The sequence below is a fragment of the Mytilus trossulus genome, chromosome 7 (genome assembly GCF_036588685.1).
Source record: "Mytilus trossulus isolate FHL-02 chromosome 7, PNRI_Mtr1.1.1.hap1, whole genome shotgun sequence".
Classification (NCBI taxonomy): domain Eukaryota; kingdom Metazoa; phylum Mollusca; class Bivalvia; order Mytilida; family Mytilidae; genus Mytilus; species Mytilus trossulus.
The window spans coordinates 17,476,496-17,495,104 of record NC_086379.1 but is presented as its reverse complement, the minus strand read 5'-3'; the positions used below and the strand labels follow the sequence as shown (position 1 = coordinate 17,495,104).

At 32.5% G+C, this 18,609-nt stretch overlaps 1 protein-coding gene and 1 long non-coding RNA gene across 2 annotated transcripts; both read right to left on the bottom strand.

The window, feature by feature from the left end:
• Positions 1–1,997: 1,997 nt before the first annotated feature.
• On the bottom strand, positions 1,998–3,506 carry LOC134724740 (uncharacterized). Its single transcript, XR_010108483.1, has 3 exons — positions 3,235–3,506; positions 2,861–3,196; positions 1,998–2,167 (listed from the first exon to the last, which is right to left on the bottom strand). It is a non-coding gene; the product is annotated as an uncharacterized LOC134724740 (long non-coding RNA).
• Positions 3,507–7,100: 3,594 nt separating this feature from the next.
• On the bottom strand, positions 7,101–15,739 carry LOC134726866 (beta-1,3-galactosyl-O-glycosyl-glycoprotein beta-1,6-N-acetylglucosaminyltransferase-like). The gene is made up of 3 exons (XM_063591269.1): positions 14,718–15,739; positions 9,374–9,600; positions 7,101–7,417 (listed from the first exon to the last, which is right to left on the bottom strand). The coding sequence occupies exons 1-3, from the start codon at positions 15,695–15,697 to the stop codon at positions 7,101–7,103; spliced, it is 1,524 nt and encodes a 507-aa protein (XP_063447339.1). The 5' UTR covers positions 15,698–15,739.
• Between the last annotated feature and the right edge of the window lie 2,870 nt (positions 15,740–18,609).

Genomic DNA, 18,609 nt, shown 5'->3' with positions numbered 1-18,609 from the left:
ACGTAAAACCCCCATGTGCATTTTGAAAAGTTGGCAGATATGTTTCTAACTCCAGGCAAAATCTACCGGTATGAATGAAAAAGAAAATTTCAATTAAGGCTATGTGGCCATAACAGCTGTCTCATTAGCATTTTAACCACTTCCCATATTTTCAATTAAAACAATAGAAGAAAATTATTTAATGCAAAAACAAAACTTGCTTGTAAATATGAAATTCTCTTTACGGTATGAGTTTTTCTCATTGTTTGAGATTGTACAGTAGTACCTGTAACTGCTTATACCTATTTCTTATTCACTTTTGCTTGATAAACTCACTAAATATCAAATACATTGTACCACATCTCCTTATTTTTATAAGCATTCCAATAACATGAACAATTGTAATTCAATTCTATATACCAAAGCAAAATGAACTGCACCACTTTCATTCACTAGTATGCATCTTTTGGCAAAATACAAGTTCTTAAATGACACAATATATATTTATTGATAAAAAAATAAAATTTAGTATACAACTCTTTAACAAGTATAAAAAAAGCACAGCTGTGTCATAACTTGTGAAATCTGTGCTGAAAACATAGACATTGGTTTTTGAGTAATTCCATATGTGAAGCTCAACATTAGCTCGTCAGCTGGTGGTGGACAGTTAAATATATAGTTCCTTTCTGTAGGCTAGGATGAATGACTTTTCAGGAAAACCAATTTCACAAATCAAAACTTTCCTCTAGATTTCTCCTACAATATTCATCCAGTTTAGTTCTTTTGTTTTAATTGGACACCGTCCTGATTTTTAATTTTGCAAACCATTCAGTCTCTTGCTTGCAAATGGTGCATGAAAATAGGATGGGTATGGCAGTAGACAAGTCTCTTTAAAGTGGGTTTGTGCCCTGAAAAAAAAGTTTTATAACCCAGGGGTGTGGAAATGCTATGCCCGACTCGTACATTTGAACAACCGGACAAGTAATTATTTTTGTCTTGGTTGCCCGTGGACAAGTAAAAAAATACACAAGACAAAGTTGAAATCCAACAAAAACATAAAATTAATTTCAAAACGTATAGAGATGTTTAATTTATGTAAGAGAAACAAATGTTCAGCAAGTAAAAACATCAATGTTCATGACGATAAATATTACATAATACCGGAAATAGATCGATTACCAAAATAAATAAAATAAGTATGCGAACCCGAGTCGCGTAACATTGCATTGGCTTTGTCCATTGACCCGGGATCGTCGATTAGGTTTTATCCGTCATTTGCCGGAAGTGTCATTTTGGCGGGAAATCATGTACACACACACACACGTAGATTGGCTGGTACCCGATCGTAATGTTACAAATCACATATATCAAATAGCTAATACCCGGAACGTAGTACCGGGAACCAGGATAAAACGTGGACAACATACATAACTAGAACCGAAATTGAAAACGCTTTACGGTTTCTCGTTCATAAACCGAATTCCGCTTTGAATTATAGAAGATGCAATATTAATCATGTTCAGTCGACTTTTCATTGTTATATCAACTTCTGAACTAATTAAAGAAACTTTAGATGTCAGATAACACTCGAAATTGACCCGACCTCTTTCCACACGGAATACACATAATGATAGTTTGTAGTCAGGTTACACTCGAAATTGACCCGACCTCTTTCCACACGGAATACACATAATGATAGTTTGTAGTCAGGTTGACTGCTTATAATGCAAAATACACACTAATAACAAGTTCTAAAAAACGAACAATACACACTGATCGTTTCTTTAGTCCCCAATGTAAATGAAAGAAACAAAAACCATATTATACCATAAAAAGAAGAGGAGAAATTCGAACATTTCCGGATCTATTTCTGGCCAAAAGACCCCCTGCAAAGATTGCGTATGAAAAGATGAACCTCATGACTTAAAAGTCAGGCCTTAAAGCACTGCCTTTAAAAATTAGATATTGAAGAAGATTGTATAATATTTCGAGTTTTACTGATTTTTCTTTTGATGGTTGTGTGAGCTTGTTACTTGGCGTGTTTTGTTTGTTGTGTGGAATTGCTGTGTGAACTACTTGTGACTGTGCAGTTGTAATGTATGCGACCAATTTGTGTCTGACCAATATACTGAATGATAACCTCTGACTGGTTGATGATTCTGACGTATGATAACCTCTGACTGGTTGACTGGAAAAATACAGACAATTTGAAATATAGAACTTTATTCGTTGATGGTCGCTTTGCAAGTCATGATATATTATACAATACACAATAGACATGATAGAATGATATATAATATAAAACACAATATAATGACATATGAATAGCAATCACACAGTTCTTTACACGGATACAAATAAATGACTGAAACATTGTATCGGGCCAAGCAAAAGTCACATTTAATCTGAATAATGATATGACATCATTAATGACTGATTTATGAAATAGAATGGGGAAACTAGCAGAATATTGAATGACGGGGGAAACTAACTTGAAACATAATAAAAGAATGACTAAAGTCATTTGCCTTACTTACTTAAACAGATCTCAATATATGATAGCTCATTAATACCAAATATAGATTTTGACTATGAGTTTCAATGCTCAATTTAGACTGACTGTAATTTGCATACACACTTAATAAAACTTGCTTTGATAGCTATAACATGACAATAGGAATTGTGGCTTGTGATAACGAAGAATAAAGACACTATAAAACATTACAATAATTAACTAAACGTGCTATTTACATCAAAACAGTGGCTTGCTGCAGTTTCTTATGTTCGACTTGGATCGCCCTCGATGAGGAGACATCGCAACCTTTCGACATGACAAGATTATTGATTGCATGATTATGCTTGAATTATGAATTGAATTTACCTTCAGAGTCTATGACATACATGACATAAGAACTTAATAAAGAGAAACCCATGTTGACTGAATATCTGATTTGACTGAAAACGCTGTTTTCGCATGGGAGATAACTCTATAATTGAACTGCCTAAAAACCTAACTATACCTTGCAGCAGCGCACTGATACTTTCATTAGCAAAATACATTGAATAAAGTAAGAAAACTAACTATGCTAAAACAAGACAAATAACTTGTCCTTTTTAAACACATAAAAACAATAATTACATATGTACATTTTAATAACCGAAACACTTCCTTAGCTGAAGATTGAAATCATTCTTTTAAATGCAAACTAGACTTAACCTGAGACTACTATAACACATATTAGTCTCAGACTTAACATAACAATACGTTACGACTGCAACTCTATTTAAACATTTTATTTAATTTAACATTTAAAAGACTTAACTTGAATTACTTAGATAGAGATGTGAAATAATTATTACTTTAATTATTTACATTATTTAGATTTTATGATGACGCCACGCTATTTATCTTTTTAGCAAATGTTAAGAGATTCATATAATGACTTGATTCTTTTAAGTTTAGATAAGTTCTTTAAAACCAGTTTCTGAATAATTTAGAATATTAGTTTTCATTAAACATAATATAAATTAACTTCTTACATTTGAAATATTAAATAACTATTAATATTTGCACTCACCTGGAAAAATACAGACAATTTGAAATATAGAACTTTATTCGTTGATGGTCGCTTTGCAAGTGACCACAAACGCCACCAAAAATACTAAAGTCATGTGACGAGGCACAAGAAAGTTTATTTCTTAATTTAACAAAGAATTAACTGATTGAGACCCCTTGACGGTCCTCCATGGCTCATTACATCATAAATATCTATCGCTTGGGTTTTAGGCCGAATAAGCGCTAATTGAAACGACTCTAGGATTAATTGTTCTTTACATAAGAAATCTAAAGACTATGTTAAGCTGTGACTTTATCTATTATTTATCAAAAGTCTTATTTCCTTCTTTGTGAAAGTCTATTTGACACTTACATGGCTTATTTTTCACTTATAACTCAAAAAGCTTTGTAAACAAAAATCTTTACATGTTAATAAATTTTAGACATTTATTTCTTTATCCATTTTTCTTACTTAAATAATTGAATTTATTTATTTCATATAAAATTTAATTGTAAATTTTATAAATAAGTTAATAAGACGTGATGTCCACTTTTGCCCTGTCACAGTTGCAACTCAGATTTACCTGGTCTTGATCTGTAGACGACAAACAGTGTTTAGTGAAATGAAAATTAATTCTACCCATATGTTTAAAAATGTAAAAATAGTTGTTTTTTTTACTTTAACTGTGACATGCATCACTTCTCATGCTATGAGAGTTAGAATACATATCGTATGTCAAGAATCTTCAACCATTGACAATATTCTACGAATAGTGTATGATTGTGAGATATCTTTGATTTACGTTTTCCAGTTAACTTTTTTTGTACTGTTTTCGCAGAGGATTGTGTATCCGTCCTGTTTAACACATTTTGGAGCCACAGTACTTGCAGTTACAAACGTTGCTACATTCATATCTCATTCTACAAAAGCGTACTTCGAGGAAAAGGGGGATCATAAAAAGATAACTGACTGTTTAAACCAAACAATAATACATGAAGTATATCATAGCACAAAACCATTCTTAGATCCAACTTTGCTTGAAAATGCACTTTTTGCCATCCTCTTCATCAATGACATTTTTTCAAGTTATAAAGTAAGATCTGGAGAGGACCCTGCGACAGACCAAACTTTAGAAGAGTCACGTGATTTGGAACTTCCGGTAAATGCGCAATCGCCTACTAAACGACCAATTCAGAAATGGATACCAATATTATGTTTTGGTTCTATCATATGTTCGCCATATGTCGTCATTAGGCTAGTTCAGTCCCATTACGACCATGAACAGCCCTTTGAACTTTATATAACGCAAACTGTCTTCTTTCTAATTTTTAAATCACTAAATTATATAGCTGTTATCACATGTTTTTACTCCCTGCGCGTGAATGGACAACAACACGTCAAATCTTTAACAACATCTTTAAATCTTAGCCACTATTTGATTCTATTTAGTGGTTTTGGTGCAGTTATTTATTTTGGACTTCATTTGATTGCTAGTTTTGTTTCAAGTGAAAAATTGTATTTGATGGGAAATATAATGAATATGATTGCTACATTTGTTCAAACTATCCTTATACTCCAAATGAAAGATTATAAAAAAATCAACGATAAAACTAAAATATTTTCTATATCAAATATGTTTTTATTTCTGTCAATAACCAACTTAGGTTTGTGGGTATATGCTACGTTCATTGAGGCCCATTTTGTATACAAACAGTTTTACTCGTTTAAATTTTATGGATACGAAACCATGTTAACTGTTAAGAATGTAGTGTTACCTATGTGCATATTCTATCGGTTTAAATGCTTTCTAGCATTTCTAGATTTATCCGGATATTGTTTTTCGTGTATTTGTAATAAACAAACATGCAAAAGGGGAAATTATGAAAGAATGTAAATAGAATAAAAGATGAAGCTCTGTGTTTGTGCTTCATGCAGTAATCTAGATCATAGTTGTATAGTATTGGGTATACTTAACAGCTTTGTAATTTGAGACTTTCAAAGTATGAATGAAATGGAGTGTATATGAATCTTGAATAAAAAAGCAACTTACTGACAAAACAACAAATAGATGTGATCACGTCACATATAGTTTTTTTCAACAAATTTATTTATATATAAAGGAAGATTTGGTCTGTTCGACCAAATGAACCAATAAACCATGTCACATCCAGTAATCACCATACGGGTTGAATAAACAGGCATATATTTATAAAATATGTCTAGTTCTAAAAATATGTTTTCTTGAAACTTGGGATTTTTTTTTAACCAAATCGCTTTCAATTTAGAATTCCTTCAATCACAAATAAGCTTTAAGAAGAAACTAAAACTATAGACAACCACTTTCAAATTTTCTTAAAATAGACCTGCCAAGGTTGCGTTCAATATCGTAGCTGCGTAAGGTTTTGTCTACTGAACGTGTAGCTAGCCTAGCTACTATCAATATATATGTAGTAGCTAAGCCAGCTACACGTACAACATTCATAACTCTACGTAGCATCACCAATAGTGTAACATCATAACATACAAAGACACAATATCAAATATCAATTTAAATGGCTTAATTCAATTAAAAGACATATTAACATAAGTGAACATACACTACAATACATTTGCATAACAAGATTTGTCACCGAGTTTGTACGAACATGTACATACGATTCAGGTGGAGTGTAATATGCTTACTCTTCCGGAGCATATGAGATCACACCCAGAGGTTTGGTGGTGTTCGAGTTTCTTGTTCTTTTGTTTTATGTGTAGTGTTTTACTTTTCTACATTAGCTAGAGGTATAGGGAAGGGTTGAGATCTCATAAACATGTTCAACCCTGTAGCATTTTTGCGCCTGTCCCAAGTCAGGAGCCTCCGGCCTTGTATTATTTTAATTTTAGTTTCTTGTGTACAATTTGGAAATTAGTATGGCGTTCATTATCACTGAACTATTATAGATTTGTTTAGGGGCCAGCTAAAGGACGCCTACGGATGTGGAAATTTCTCGCTACATTGAAGACCTGTTGGTGACCTTCTGCTGTTGTTTTTTCTATGGTCGTGTTGTTGTCTCTTTGACACATTCCCCATTTACATTCTCAATTTTATATTGTATGCTGTTGTTTGTTTTTTCATTTTTATTTTAACTTTTTTTGTCATGGCGTGAGTTTTCATTTTCTATTCAAAATATGAATGCCAATTCACTAAAACTAAATTTCTTAAATACACACCTAGATTTGTCACGCAGAATACACTACTTAATACAGAATTGCAGACTTTAAGTGTAGCTTTGGTACGCTTGCCTTTAAATGTTTCGGTGTGAATATAATGATTATTATATTCACACCGAAACATGTAAAATTGAGAATGTAAATGGGAAATGTGTGTGGAGTAACTCTCTTGATAAACATTTATTCGACTTACGAGTTGGAATGTCCCTTTAGTTTCTCTCACCTCCGACAATATTGTAATTTAGGAAACGTGAATGATGCTCAATTTTGCAAATATAAATATATAAATCTATAAATGAAATAGTGATTTTTCACTAGGATAGGAATGGCAAATCTAAGACCAGTTGAGTTTTATATAGCATTTTTAATAAAATTTAATGACTGATACTTAGCAATGTCAAGTTTAAAGCCTTTGAAATATTCGTCTCTAGTTCGATTAAACATCAGCTGATCCAAACATTTGAGAGTGTATGGCTGATAATCAAGGAAAAATTTGTTTGCGAACATTTCTGGTCTTTTAGATAACAATGGCAGATCTCCTACTCCAAATATACATATTTGTCTGATTACTTTGCCGTGACAGGGCCAGTTAAAAAGAGGAGATGCTGGACCCCAGTTTTTAAATCTTGTCAGAAATGGATTTGATTTGCAGTCTGTTTCCGGAACACCTGTAGAAAAGGTAACTGATTAAAAGTAATATCAATGTATATATGTAATAATAAATTTTTATATTAATCTAAAATCATCATTATCATTTGTTTTACATAATATATAATAACTTATAATAATGCAAAATCCCTGAAAAAAAGGAATTAAAAATAATCCCTAATTACGATTTCACAGTAACACTAATGTATACATGTTAATGGCAATATGTCGACTTAAAAAAATAAATTTCAAAAATTTCTTAATGAACTGTTACACACAAGAAGTCACTGGAAAGTATTATAGTTTTTTTTCAAGTTGTCTTGTGAATATGGTGTAGTGCAGTAATGTTAGGACATTTGAGATCTAGAGCGTCTTTAAACACCGTAGACATACAGAGTTAGCCCAATACCTCGTTATCACTGTACGCAGCTACTAAAAGGGTAGCTTTTCACACGCAAACAAAATGTGTTAATGAAAAGGATCGTGCACAACCAAGACTTGTAAATAAAAGCTATGATAACGTGTGGATGGATGTAAATGTCACCCAGTCTACATGCAGGAATGTAATTAGCTTTGAAAACTAACTATGGCATCAATATTATTTTTACGCAGTATTTGAATTATAAAAACTAACACATTGTCAGTTACTCATCATTGTTTTATTTAGATAAAGTTGTTATATTATTGAAACTTTGATAATGTAATTTAAAAAGAAAATTACCTATATGGTCCAAATACACATATAGTTCGGAACAAGTATACAAATATATATAGGAAAATAAAAATGACTGTCTTAAGGAGAAACCATTTAACTTCAAAAAGGGTGAATGGCTTTTTTTCTTAGTAAGGAAGTATTTTCCACGCAATCAATCAGCTTATTTTTTTCAAAATTTAACATGTTTAAGATATGGAGGGAATTTGCATTCAAAATATGTCATTAGCTTGACCAGTGTATGTTTTTCAATCAAATAGGTGATCAGAATATTTTTCTCACAAAAAAAACTACTAAAATGACACTGCAGACATGGATTTCAGCAGAAATTAAAGCATAAAATGATGCTTGTACAATTGAGAGAATTATCCTTAAGCAGTCGTATATATCAGAGACAGAAAGAAATTCTCAAGTTACAAGTTTCGTGAAGTACCAAGAGAGTTACACCTCGACACACTTGTTCATAGCCGATTTACATGAACTACCCAGAGAGTTAAGCCACAACACAATTGTTTAAGTCGCCTCAAATGAACTACTCAGAGAGTTACGCCAAAATACAATTGTTTACAGCCTATTTACATGAACTACACAGAGAGTTACTCCACAACATATTTTTTTACAGCCAATTTACATGAATTACCCAGAGAGTTAAGCCACAACACAATTGTTTAAAGGCGATTTAAATGATTTATTCAGAGAGTTAAGCCACAGCACAATTGTTTATAGCTGATTTACATGAACTACCCAGAGAGTTACTCCAAAACACAATTGTTTACAGCCGATTTACATGAACTTCGCAGAGAATTAAGCCACAACATAATTGAGTACAGCCGATTCACATGAACTACCCAGAGAGTTAAGCCACAACATAATTGTTTAAAAGCGATATACATGATTTATTCAGAGAGTTAAGCCACAACACAATTGTTTACAGCTGATCTACATGAACTACACAAAGAGTTACTCCACAACACAATTGTTTACAGCCGATTTACATGAACTTCCCAGAGAGTTAAGCCACAACACAATTGAGTACAGCCAATTCACATGAACTACCCATAGAGTTACTTCACAACACAATTGTTTTCAGCCGATGTACATGAACTACCCAGAGAATTACTGCACAACACAATTGTTTACAGCCGATTTACATGAACTTCCCAGTGAGTTACACCACAACACAATTGTTTTCGGCCGATTTTCATGAACTATCCAGAAAGTTACAACACGACACAATTGTTTCTACCCGATTTATATATCTTACCTTTGTACGATCCTGATATATTTAGGTGTGGATTATAGTTTAAAGTATTGAAAAATATTTCTGAGGCATGTGGAGCATTTTTAGTCCATTTGAAAAGATCGCTAGCTACTTTGTTAAAGAGAATGTATTCTACGAATCTCCTGTTGACAATAATATGCACGGATCCATGTATTGGACGAATTCCATGAGGAGGTGGCGGTAAACCATTCCATCTCCCTGTATCCGCTCTACAATATAAAAAAAAAAGACTAGATAAAATTTCATATAAATCTTTGATAGCCTTTCGAGTTTGTTTTCAAATTTCGAGTTTAAATATGTTGAAACTTAGTTATAATTTCCATTTATTAGGCATAACTAATGGTTTAAAGGTGTTCTGCTTGATTTCTTTGCATTGGTAATGTAACTTTATTTATGCTTTGGTTCATAATTTTTGGTTTCGAATGTCGATTGTAAAAGTTATTCGTAAAACATGTGCCACCAAAATCGACACAAAAGATGTCAAACCGATTTCGTCTAATGTTAGTATGCTATTTCGAAAGGTATCAGACCACAATAACGTATGATGAATCGGGTTGTTAACGACCTTGACTGGCTATACAGTCTTGCACTGTCGGCTCTATGCGCGAAGACCATTGGTGAGCATTTAATTATTTTCATTGCAAAGGTTGTTCAAGAGCAGGTGGAAGGCGCCATTTTGGTAGATGGCCATCTTGGTTAACGTGAGCTGTTATTGTCATTTTCTAATTTGTTCTTTCTTTACATTTACTCCACAACGGCTGCTTTTATGACCAGGGTGCTCATCTGAGCAGATCGCTAACTACGACGATGTGTTACTGGTAAATGAATCATTAACTCCGTAAAAGTTGACTGTTACAGCACTGAAACTACAATACAGCTTCACCTCGTCCGTCTGGTCAACACATAACGCTCACCCATCCACAATGTGTTGAAGAGTGTCGCTGACGCAGGTTTACTGTGACTTGTTTGTTTTTTAACAATATGAACAGCGTAACAGGTCGTGGTTAAAGGGTAATCAGATCCAAGAAGTCATGTCGCCCTACTAGGGCAGAGAGAACTTTTTTCATAAAGTTTTTACTAAATATCAAAATATAACATTACTTTCTAATTAACATTTTGTTTTGCCTTGAAGGCACTTAAAAAAAATTATTGACCGCAAAGTAATTTTTTATACTTTAAAACATCACTCATCAATCTAGCCTTTCATTGATCTAAATGTTTTTAACATGACCTGATTTAACTATCTTTAACCAGTTAAAAGTATATTATTCATAAGGTACAACCTTTCAAAATTGTATGTCTGCTAAAAATTGGCCCGCTGAACTTGATGCATTGCATTTCTTATGATGACAGTCAATAAATGGTGACCGAGACACTTTTTCGATATCGATGTCCTACACTCAATTGTCAATATAAAAAAGAAGTATGATTGCAAATTAGACAAATCTCCACAAGAGACCAAATGATACAGAAATGAACAACTATAGTTCCCCATACGGTCTCCAACAATGAGCAAATACCATACCGCACAGTCTGCTATAAAAGGCCCCGAAATGACAAATGTAAACCAATCCAAACGAGAAAACTAACGTCCTAATTTATGTAAAAAAAAATGAACGAAAAAAAAACAATATGCAACACATCAACAACAACAACCACTGAATTAAAGGCTCCTGATTTTGGACAGGCACATACGTACAGAATGTGGCGGCGTTAAACGTGTTAGCGGGATCCTTAACATCCCCTACCCTGAGACAGTGGTGTCAGTTGTGACAATACAAATAGAGAAAACTAAACAGTAAGAATCATATGTACTTCAACCGGAGCTAGACACTGTGCAACAACATGGAAGATTAAAATGTACTTCAACCGGAGCTAAACACTATGCACCAAGAGGATATGAATCTCCTAATGTGCATCCAACACTTACCATAAGTATCCCGACTACACAATTTGTTGATCAGCAGATATGAGATATCTTAGGGAAAAAATACATTGTGTACGAGTTAAAATGCCTCTTTAATTGAAACAAAGACAAATAGTTTGAACTTTCAACGAAAATGTGATAGTGACATTAAAACATAGTGCCTATTTCATTTTCCCTTTCCACATAATCCTGATATAAAAACATGGTCGATTGGATTAACCTGGACAAACTAAGCGAGACAGCTACATAGACGGAGTTAATATCTTCTGTTTTAACATACATCATCTAAAATCCAGTTCTAGACTACGACAAAAATGTCAAGATCGGAAATAGGACAGACCCAAATAATTTACAGATCAGAACATTTGGTTGGTGTCTTAAGATTTGATTCTGAGAAAATATGCCACTCGTAGTGGTGATGGTAAAACATGAGTAGAGTTCCAGTTTGTCATTCTTATAACTTCCTACAGGTCATGTGTGTAGAAGATTTTTTGTTTAGTGACACTATATAAATAACACATAGCTGAGAGGCTGAGGAAGCAGATTGTTACCCCGAGAAAACATTGTCAATCGTAGCAAGGCCACGGTTAAGAATGCTTTTTCGAGGGGTACCAATCTGCTCTTTCACCCTCTCACCTATGTGTTATTCAATTTACTATACAAAAAGTCCTATCATTATTGTTTTTAACAGATCAATTTTATTTGAAAGTGTTTTCTATGACAACATGTACATTACAACGTTACGGGTATCATAAAAAAAAAAAAAGAAGTGAAGCAAGATTGTTTGTTTTTTATTTTGACAGTCAAATAATAAAATATGAGCTTAAACGTAGAACCATTGTCTTTAATTACTTAACTTAAATTCAATTCATTGTCCATTTAATCATCGATTTTTGATTGGACAGCGCAAGAGGGTGACATTCAATATAATTTGTCTCCAGCTCAGTTATCATTGGTCAGAGTAAATTATCTCCCTCGCATTAGCCAATCAAAATATGACATTTAAACGTGAAGTATTACTAAAATAAGATTTTGCACGTTCATGTATATGGTACCAATTGAAATACATGTAAAAGCACCACACGATTATGCAGAGTGTTTGTACTGAGAACTTGGGACAGATCATAGTGAATTCGGTAATTAGCATTTTGTTTTCTAATTACTAGTAATTAAATGAAATGTACACACTTTTATCGCTATTTTATGAAATTTTCATTTGATCTTTCTCATCACAGTAGAGTGATATGCAAAGTATCGCCAGAAACTAAGGGAACACGTGCTGTTGTCAATGAAATTAACAACGTCGTCATAGGTAAAATTGCGATACACAGATTATCATATGTCATCTCAACTCGATTGCTTTTCTCACTTTCGCCGTAACCTCTCAAGCGAGAAAATCAATTAGTAGTGGTTGAAGTTTTAAATTTCAAGACTTTTACATGTCACCAACTCGCCCAAACAGTTTCTGATGCCATTTGATAAACTCGGATCCTTCAAATTATATTTTAGAAATAGAACCTCTTCAAATTGTATATTTCTGTTTCAAGTGGCGATCCCAGGGTTTTGATGTTGTGTTTAAACAAGAGGCTCACCTTATTATATGTGCATATTACAAGAAGGACACAGATGAATTCATTACAAAATTGTGTTTTGGTGATGTCGATGTGTTAGTATATCTTACTTTACTGAACATTCTTGCTGCTTACGATTATCTCTATCTAAAATGAACTTGACCCAGAAGTATTTACAAAATTTAAGTAAATTGTAAAAAAAATTACTTAAAAGGGCAATCACTCCTTAAAGGGTCAATTGGTCGTTTTGATCATGTTTGACATCTTTTTAAGTCTAACTTTGCTTTACATTATTGCTGTTAATAGGTTACGATAACCTCAATCTAAACAAATATTCAAGGTAATCACCAAAAGCTGCAAAATTTTCTTAAAATTACCAATTCAGGGGCAGCAACCAAACAACAGGTTGCCTGAATGGTCTGGAAAATTTAGGGCAGATAGATGTTGACCTAATAAACAATTTTATTCTGTCAGTTTTGCTCTAAATGTTCTAAATGTTTGGTTTTAGAGATTTAAGCCAAAAATGTACTTTTTTTAGCCATGTCGGCCATTTTGGTATCGCAGGTGAGGTCGTTGGGCACAATTTTAAAACTAGAGACCCTAATGATGATTTTGGACAAGTTTGGTTAAATTTGGCTAAGTAGTTTCTGGAGAAGATTTTTGTAAAAGATTGCAAAAATTTAAGAAAAGTTGTTAAAAATTTACTATAAAGGACAATAACTCCTTAAGGGAACAACTGACCATTTTGGTCATGGTGACTTAGTTCTTTATCTAACTTAAAATAATATCAAAAAATGGCAAAATTTCCTTAAAATGACCAATTCAGGGGCAGCATGCAACCAAGCAACGGGTTGCCTGAATGGTCTGGAAAATTAAGGGCAGATAGATGTTGACCTAATAAACAATGTTATTCTGTCAGTTTTGCTCTAAATGTTTTGGTTTTAGAGATATCAGCCAGAAATAGTTTGTTTTCCCATATGTAATATGTTTAGTCATGTCCGCCATTTAGGTATCGCAGGCGGGATCGTTGGGCACAATGTTAAAACTAGAGACCCTAATGATAATTGTGGACAAGTTTGGTTAAATTTGGCCTAGTAGTTTCTTGAGAAGATTTTTGTAAAAGATTACAAAAATTTAAAAAAGTTGTTAAAATTTGATTATAAGGGCAATAATTCCTTAACGGGTCAATTGACCTTTTTGGTTATGGTGACTAAGTTCTTTATCTTACTTAAAATAATATAAAAAAATGGCAAAATTTTCTTAAAATGATCAATTCAGGGGCAACATGCAACCAAGCAACGGGTTGTCCGATTCACCTGAAAATTACACAACAGATACATCTTGACCTGATAAACAATTTTACTTATGTCAGATTTTCTCTAAATGCTTTGGTGATAGAGATTTAAGCCAAAATCTTCATTTTATCCCTATGTTCTATTTTTATTCATGGCGGCCGTTTGAGTTTGTTGGCTGGATCACCGGACACATCTTGTAAACAAGATACCAATGATGATTGTGGTCAAGTTTGGTTAAATTTGGCCCAGTAGTTTCAGAGGAAAAGAATTTAAAAATTTGTAAAAGTTAACAACGACAGACGACGGACGACGGACGATGGACGACGGACGTCAAGTGATGAAAAAAGTTCACTTTGGGCCAGGTGAGTTAAAAATTGTAGCCTAAAACTGATTTCCACTGCGGTATACAGTATAAAAGAGATGGAATGTACTTAGGAATATTAAAAATTCATTTGTCAAAGTCAGACCAACAAAATCATAACAAAAACGAAAAACGGTCACAATACAACAATCCAAGAAAATAACCAAAATACCTTTTTACTGTTCCTTCAATATTATTAGCACCATTGTAAGTCTTCAATATTCTCACCAATTCTAGATTGGTTCGTAATGGAAATTCTTGACCTGTTAAATTTATAAAATATTTCCATTTTTTATGTCTCCAAAGATCCTTCATGCACTCCATGTCCGGTGTTAACACACTAGTGGTTCCCCATATGACACTTATAGATCTAGTTGACATAAACACATTATCAAAGCAACTTGTTATTCCATTAAGTGCATGCTTGAAAGTATCGTCTGCCTTTTTATCACAGTGAATACAGTAAATGTTTTGTGGACGATAAATTGACCTTAATAGTCTTTCAACTTGTTCTATATGTTTATATACAACTATACTATATGCTAAAGGGAAGTTTTCTTCTTCTTCTGTCAAAGATGATGTTATAAAACCAGTCTCATTTATATATTGCTGACAATCTGTGGTTCTGTTTAAATAAAATGAAGGAGGAACTACCTCAAACTTTGTATGACGCATCGATTTTAAGATTCGTTTTTGTTCCGTCGTATTACCATTAATCAGAAAATTACAGTTGACACCTTCTTCCTCTCTATTTTGTTGAAATTGCATCCAATTCGGAAACTCTTTGTATTCACTCATTTGTATTTCGGAGAATTTTGTAGTTTGGTATGGATAAAATCCGGGACAATCGACGCCTTCCCTTGGAGCTTTTTTTGTTGCAATGTCCTCGTGACTGATAATTAATGATTTGTTAGTTGTTTTTTGCCTGTTTAAGGATAATGTATGTCCTATGTTTATATTTTTGAAATGTGCTTCATTATTTACAGTTCTTTCAGCATTGTTACGACGTTCTGTCTCTCGAATTTTTGAAATGTTAGATATTCCTGAATCAATATCATGATAATAAGAATAAACTAATAAAAGTATAAAACAAATTGTACTTGTGACAATGAACCTTGTGTTGTATCTACGTCGACAGATGACAGTATACATCCCTAGAATGGTAACACGTGTCTTTATATTTCACTTACTATACTATTCTTTAAACAAGATGAAAACGTGTTGGTCATTCACTGTAACGAAATTTATATATATATCTGTACATATCATATTGTTAATAAATATAACTCCCTACTACTATCCTATTTGCCAGAAATTTGAATTGACTCGTTCTGACGTCATTGCTTTACAATTTTTCCATTCCGTATGCATTTATTGAATGTTGAAGATATTTATAATAACTGTATGAGGATTTATAGATTGTGGCTTTGCCTTACTTTTTGTTTGTTAAGGGGTTTTAATTCAATCTAATGTAAGTTCAGTAAACATGCCCAAAAGTTGACATTTTGTTATATTTAAAGGAACAAAAAACCACATAGTGTAAAACGTGATGATTCAGACGTATCAATTTAGTGCGTGTGAGTTGTACTCCAAAAAGTTATTTGTCTCTATACATGTCAGCCCTTATCTGCTCTTTGGTCGCGTTGTTGTCTTTTTTATCACTACAAAACTACTGTTCAAAAGTCATAAATGAATTAAGAGAAAACAAATATGGATTACAAACTAAAACCGAGGGAAACACATCAACTATAAAAGGAAAACGACAGAACAAATAAAAAAAAACATACATAGATACGAACTACAACTTACAACTCTCATATTACGTATTGAGACAGGACATTTTAAGAATAAAACAAATGTTCATTATACATGTAAAAGTAACTTAACCTAACGTAATAAAACACCATTTTACCAAGATGTATGAATTGAATATCCCTTACAGCTTCTTTTCTGTATTTTGCTACTCTGGTTGTCATTTTTACCATTGGCCTATTGAACACGTGTTTGCAAAAATCACCGTGTTATTTCCAGATCGTTATTTCTCTTGTGTTCTTTTTGTAATTTTAAACAACTGTTTGGTTTTTTTTAATGAAAGTAAAGTTTTTGTTCTCTTGAATCATTTACACTTCATGATAAATGTAGTTTTTTGTCAATTTGATATTAGTTTACAGTAAATTACAAAACATGTTATCAGCTGTAAATTCAGTCATAAGTAATTTGATATCAGGTTTTTGTTTTAAATGTGATATGAAAATGTATACGAAAGGTTTCATATATGTATTCAGAGAATATTTAGTAGAAAGTTTCGCAACGCTTACCTTATGTATACAGTATTTTACAAATTAAAGACGATCTTTGAATAAACCTCCCTGTCGTGTGAATGAATATTGGTGTATGCGATAAATGGTCTAAAAAGTTAATCAATCAAATATAAAAGATACACTACAAATTGATATTGAGTTATAACATAAAACCATATTAATTTTTATGTTTTTATACAAAATATTTCATCTTTTCATTGCAGAATGTAACAGGAGGTTAGAATACAATCAAAAGTACAAATTGCTTGCCAGTAACACTTAACGACATTTGCGCTCCAAATATTATGGAGATTTGCACTTAAAACTTTGATGCACATGTTCTAGATTGACAGGACTTTTCATCAAAAAATATTAATGAGCAAAAATCGTTACGGAAATTTAAACCAATTTATATAGGCGTATATGTCGTGCACAAGTTGTGATTTTGTATAGCTTATAACATGTACAAAAATATTGTACATGTTATAATATGTACAATGCAAAAACAAAAGTTTTAACATGTACAAAAGTACCTCGTACATGTTATAATATGTACAAAATATTGCTTAAAGGGAAACTTCGCAAAAAAATCAAAAATTGATATTATGTTCATTCTGTATAAAAATGCTCAAATTCATAGATATTAAAGTTTTATTCCACTAGATAAGCGATCACCACCGATTTTAAATTTAGAGTATCAATTCTCTGCGTTCCGCCATTTTGTATTCTTTCCCGATTAATAAAAAAGATATGTCTATAAACCATAAAGAAACAAAACTACAGTAACCGATGTAGTCGTAATTGCGTGTCGATATCTTTTCAATCGTATGGTTGTTTTATTCGACTAACTAACTTGATACGGAAAATATTCTTTAAATTAAACTTGATATTGGAATTAGGTGAAAAGTCAAAGTTGAAATCATAAATAAGTGTTCCGTGAAAATTGTTTTCGAAAATCTAATTTGTTCATAATTCTTTAAAGTAATAAACTGTTTTCAAATAAATTTAGATCTTCCCTCTTCTGATCACCAGCATGGCAAAATGTATTACTTCCAAATTTATTGTGAGGGGTGTGATGTGACACGTCCAGGTATTCAAGCGATTTCCTGTCAGGCTTGCAAGTTCACGCATCGTTTCACTTCTGCAGGTATTGATCAGTGTACACGGCTGATAACATTTAACTTTCCATTTTGAACTATCAGATGTATAATATACAACTCTGTCTTACTTGTCATTACCAAACTCATACGCTTGTTTATAAATAACATTTCTGGTGTAAAGGATATTATTCATAAAAATATAAATAATACCCAAAAAATAAGATTTGATGAGATTAAAATGTATTTATTTTTTCCAAGGGTGAATTTGGGAAAATGTAATATATACTCATTGTCAAAAGTGAAGGACAGATTGGAACACACCAGAAATATTGATCTAAAAAATGTACGCACTTGCCGAAGATTCGTTTAAACGACTGGATAGAAAGTTACGGAACTATAGCGCAATTTAAAATATATACATGTATACATTGAACATAAGAAAAAAACATATATTTTAAATAAATAGGGGTAAAGGTGTTGTTAATAGACTAGTCCACGTATGCCAACAGTATGTAATCATCGTACAATGCAAAAATAAAAGTTATAACATGTACAAAAGTACCTCGTACATGTTATAGCATGTACAAAATATTGCTTAAAAATGGTATTAACTTGTACAACATTTGATAATGAAAACATGTTTCTATTATTGAGACTTAGAAGC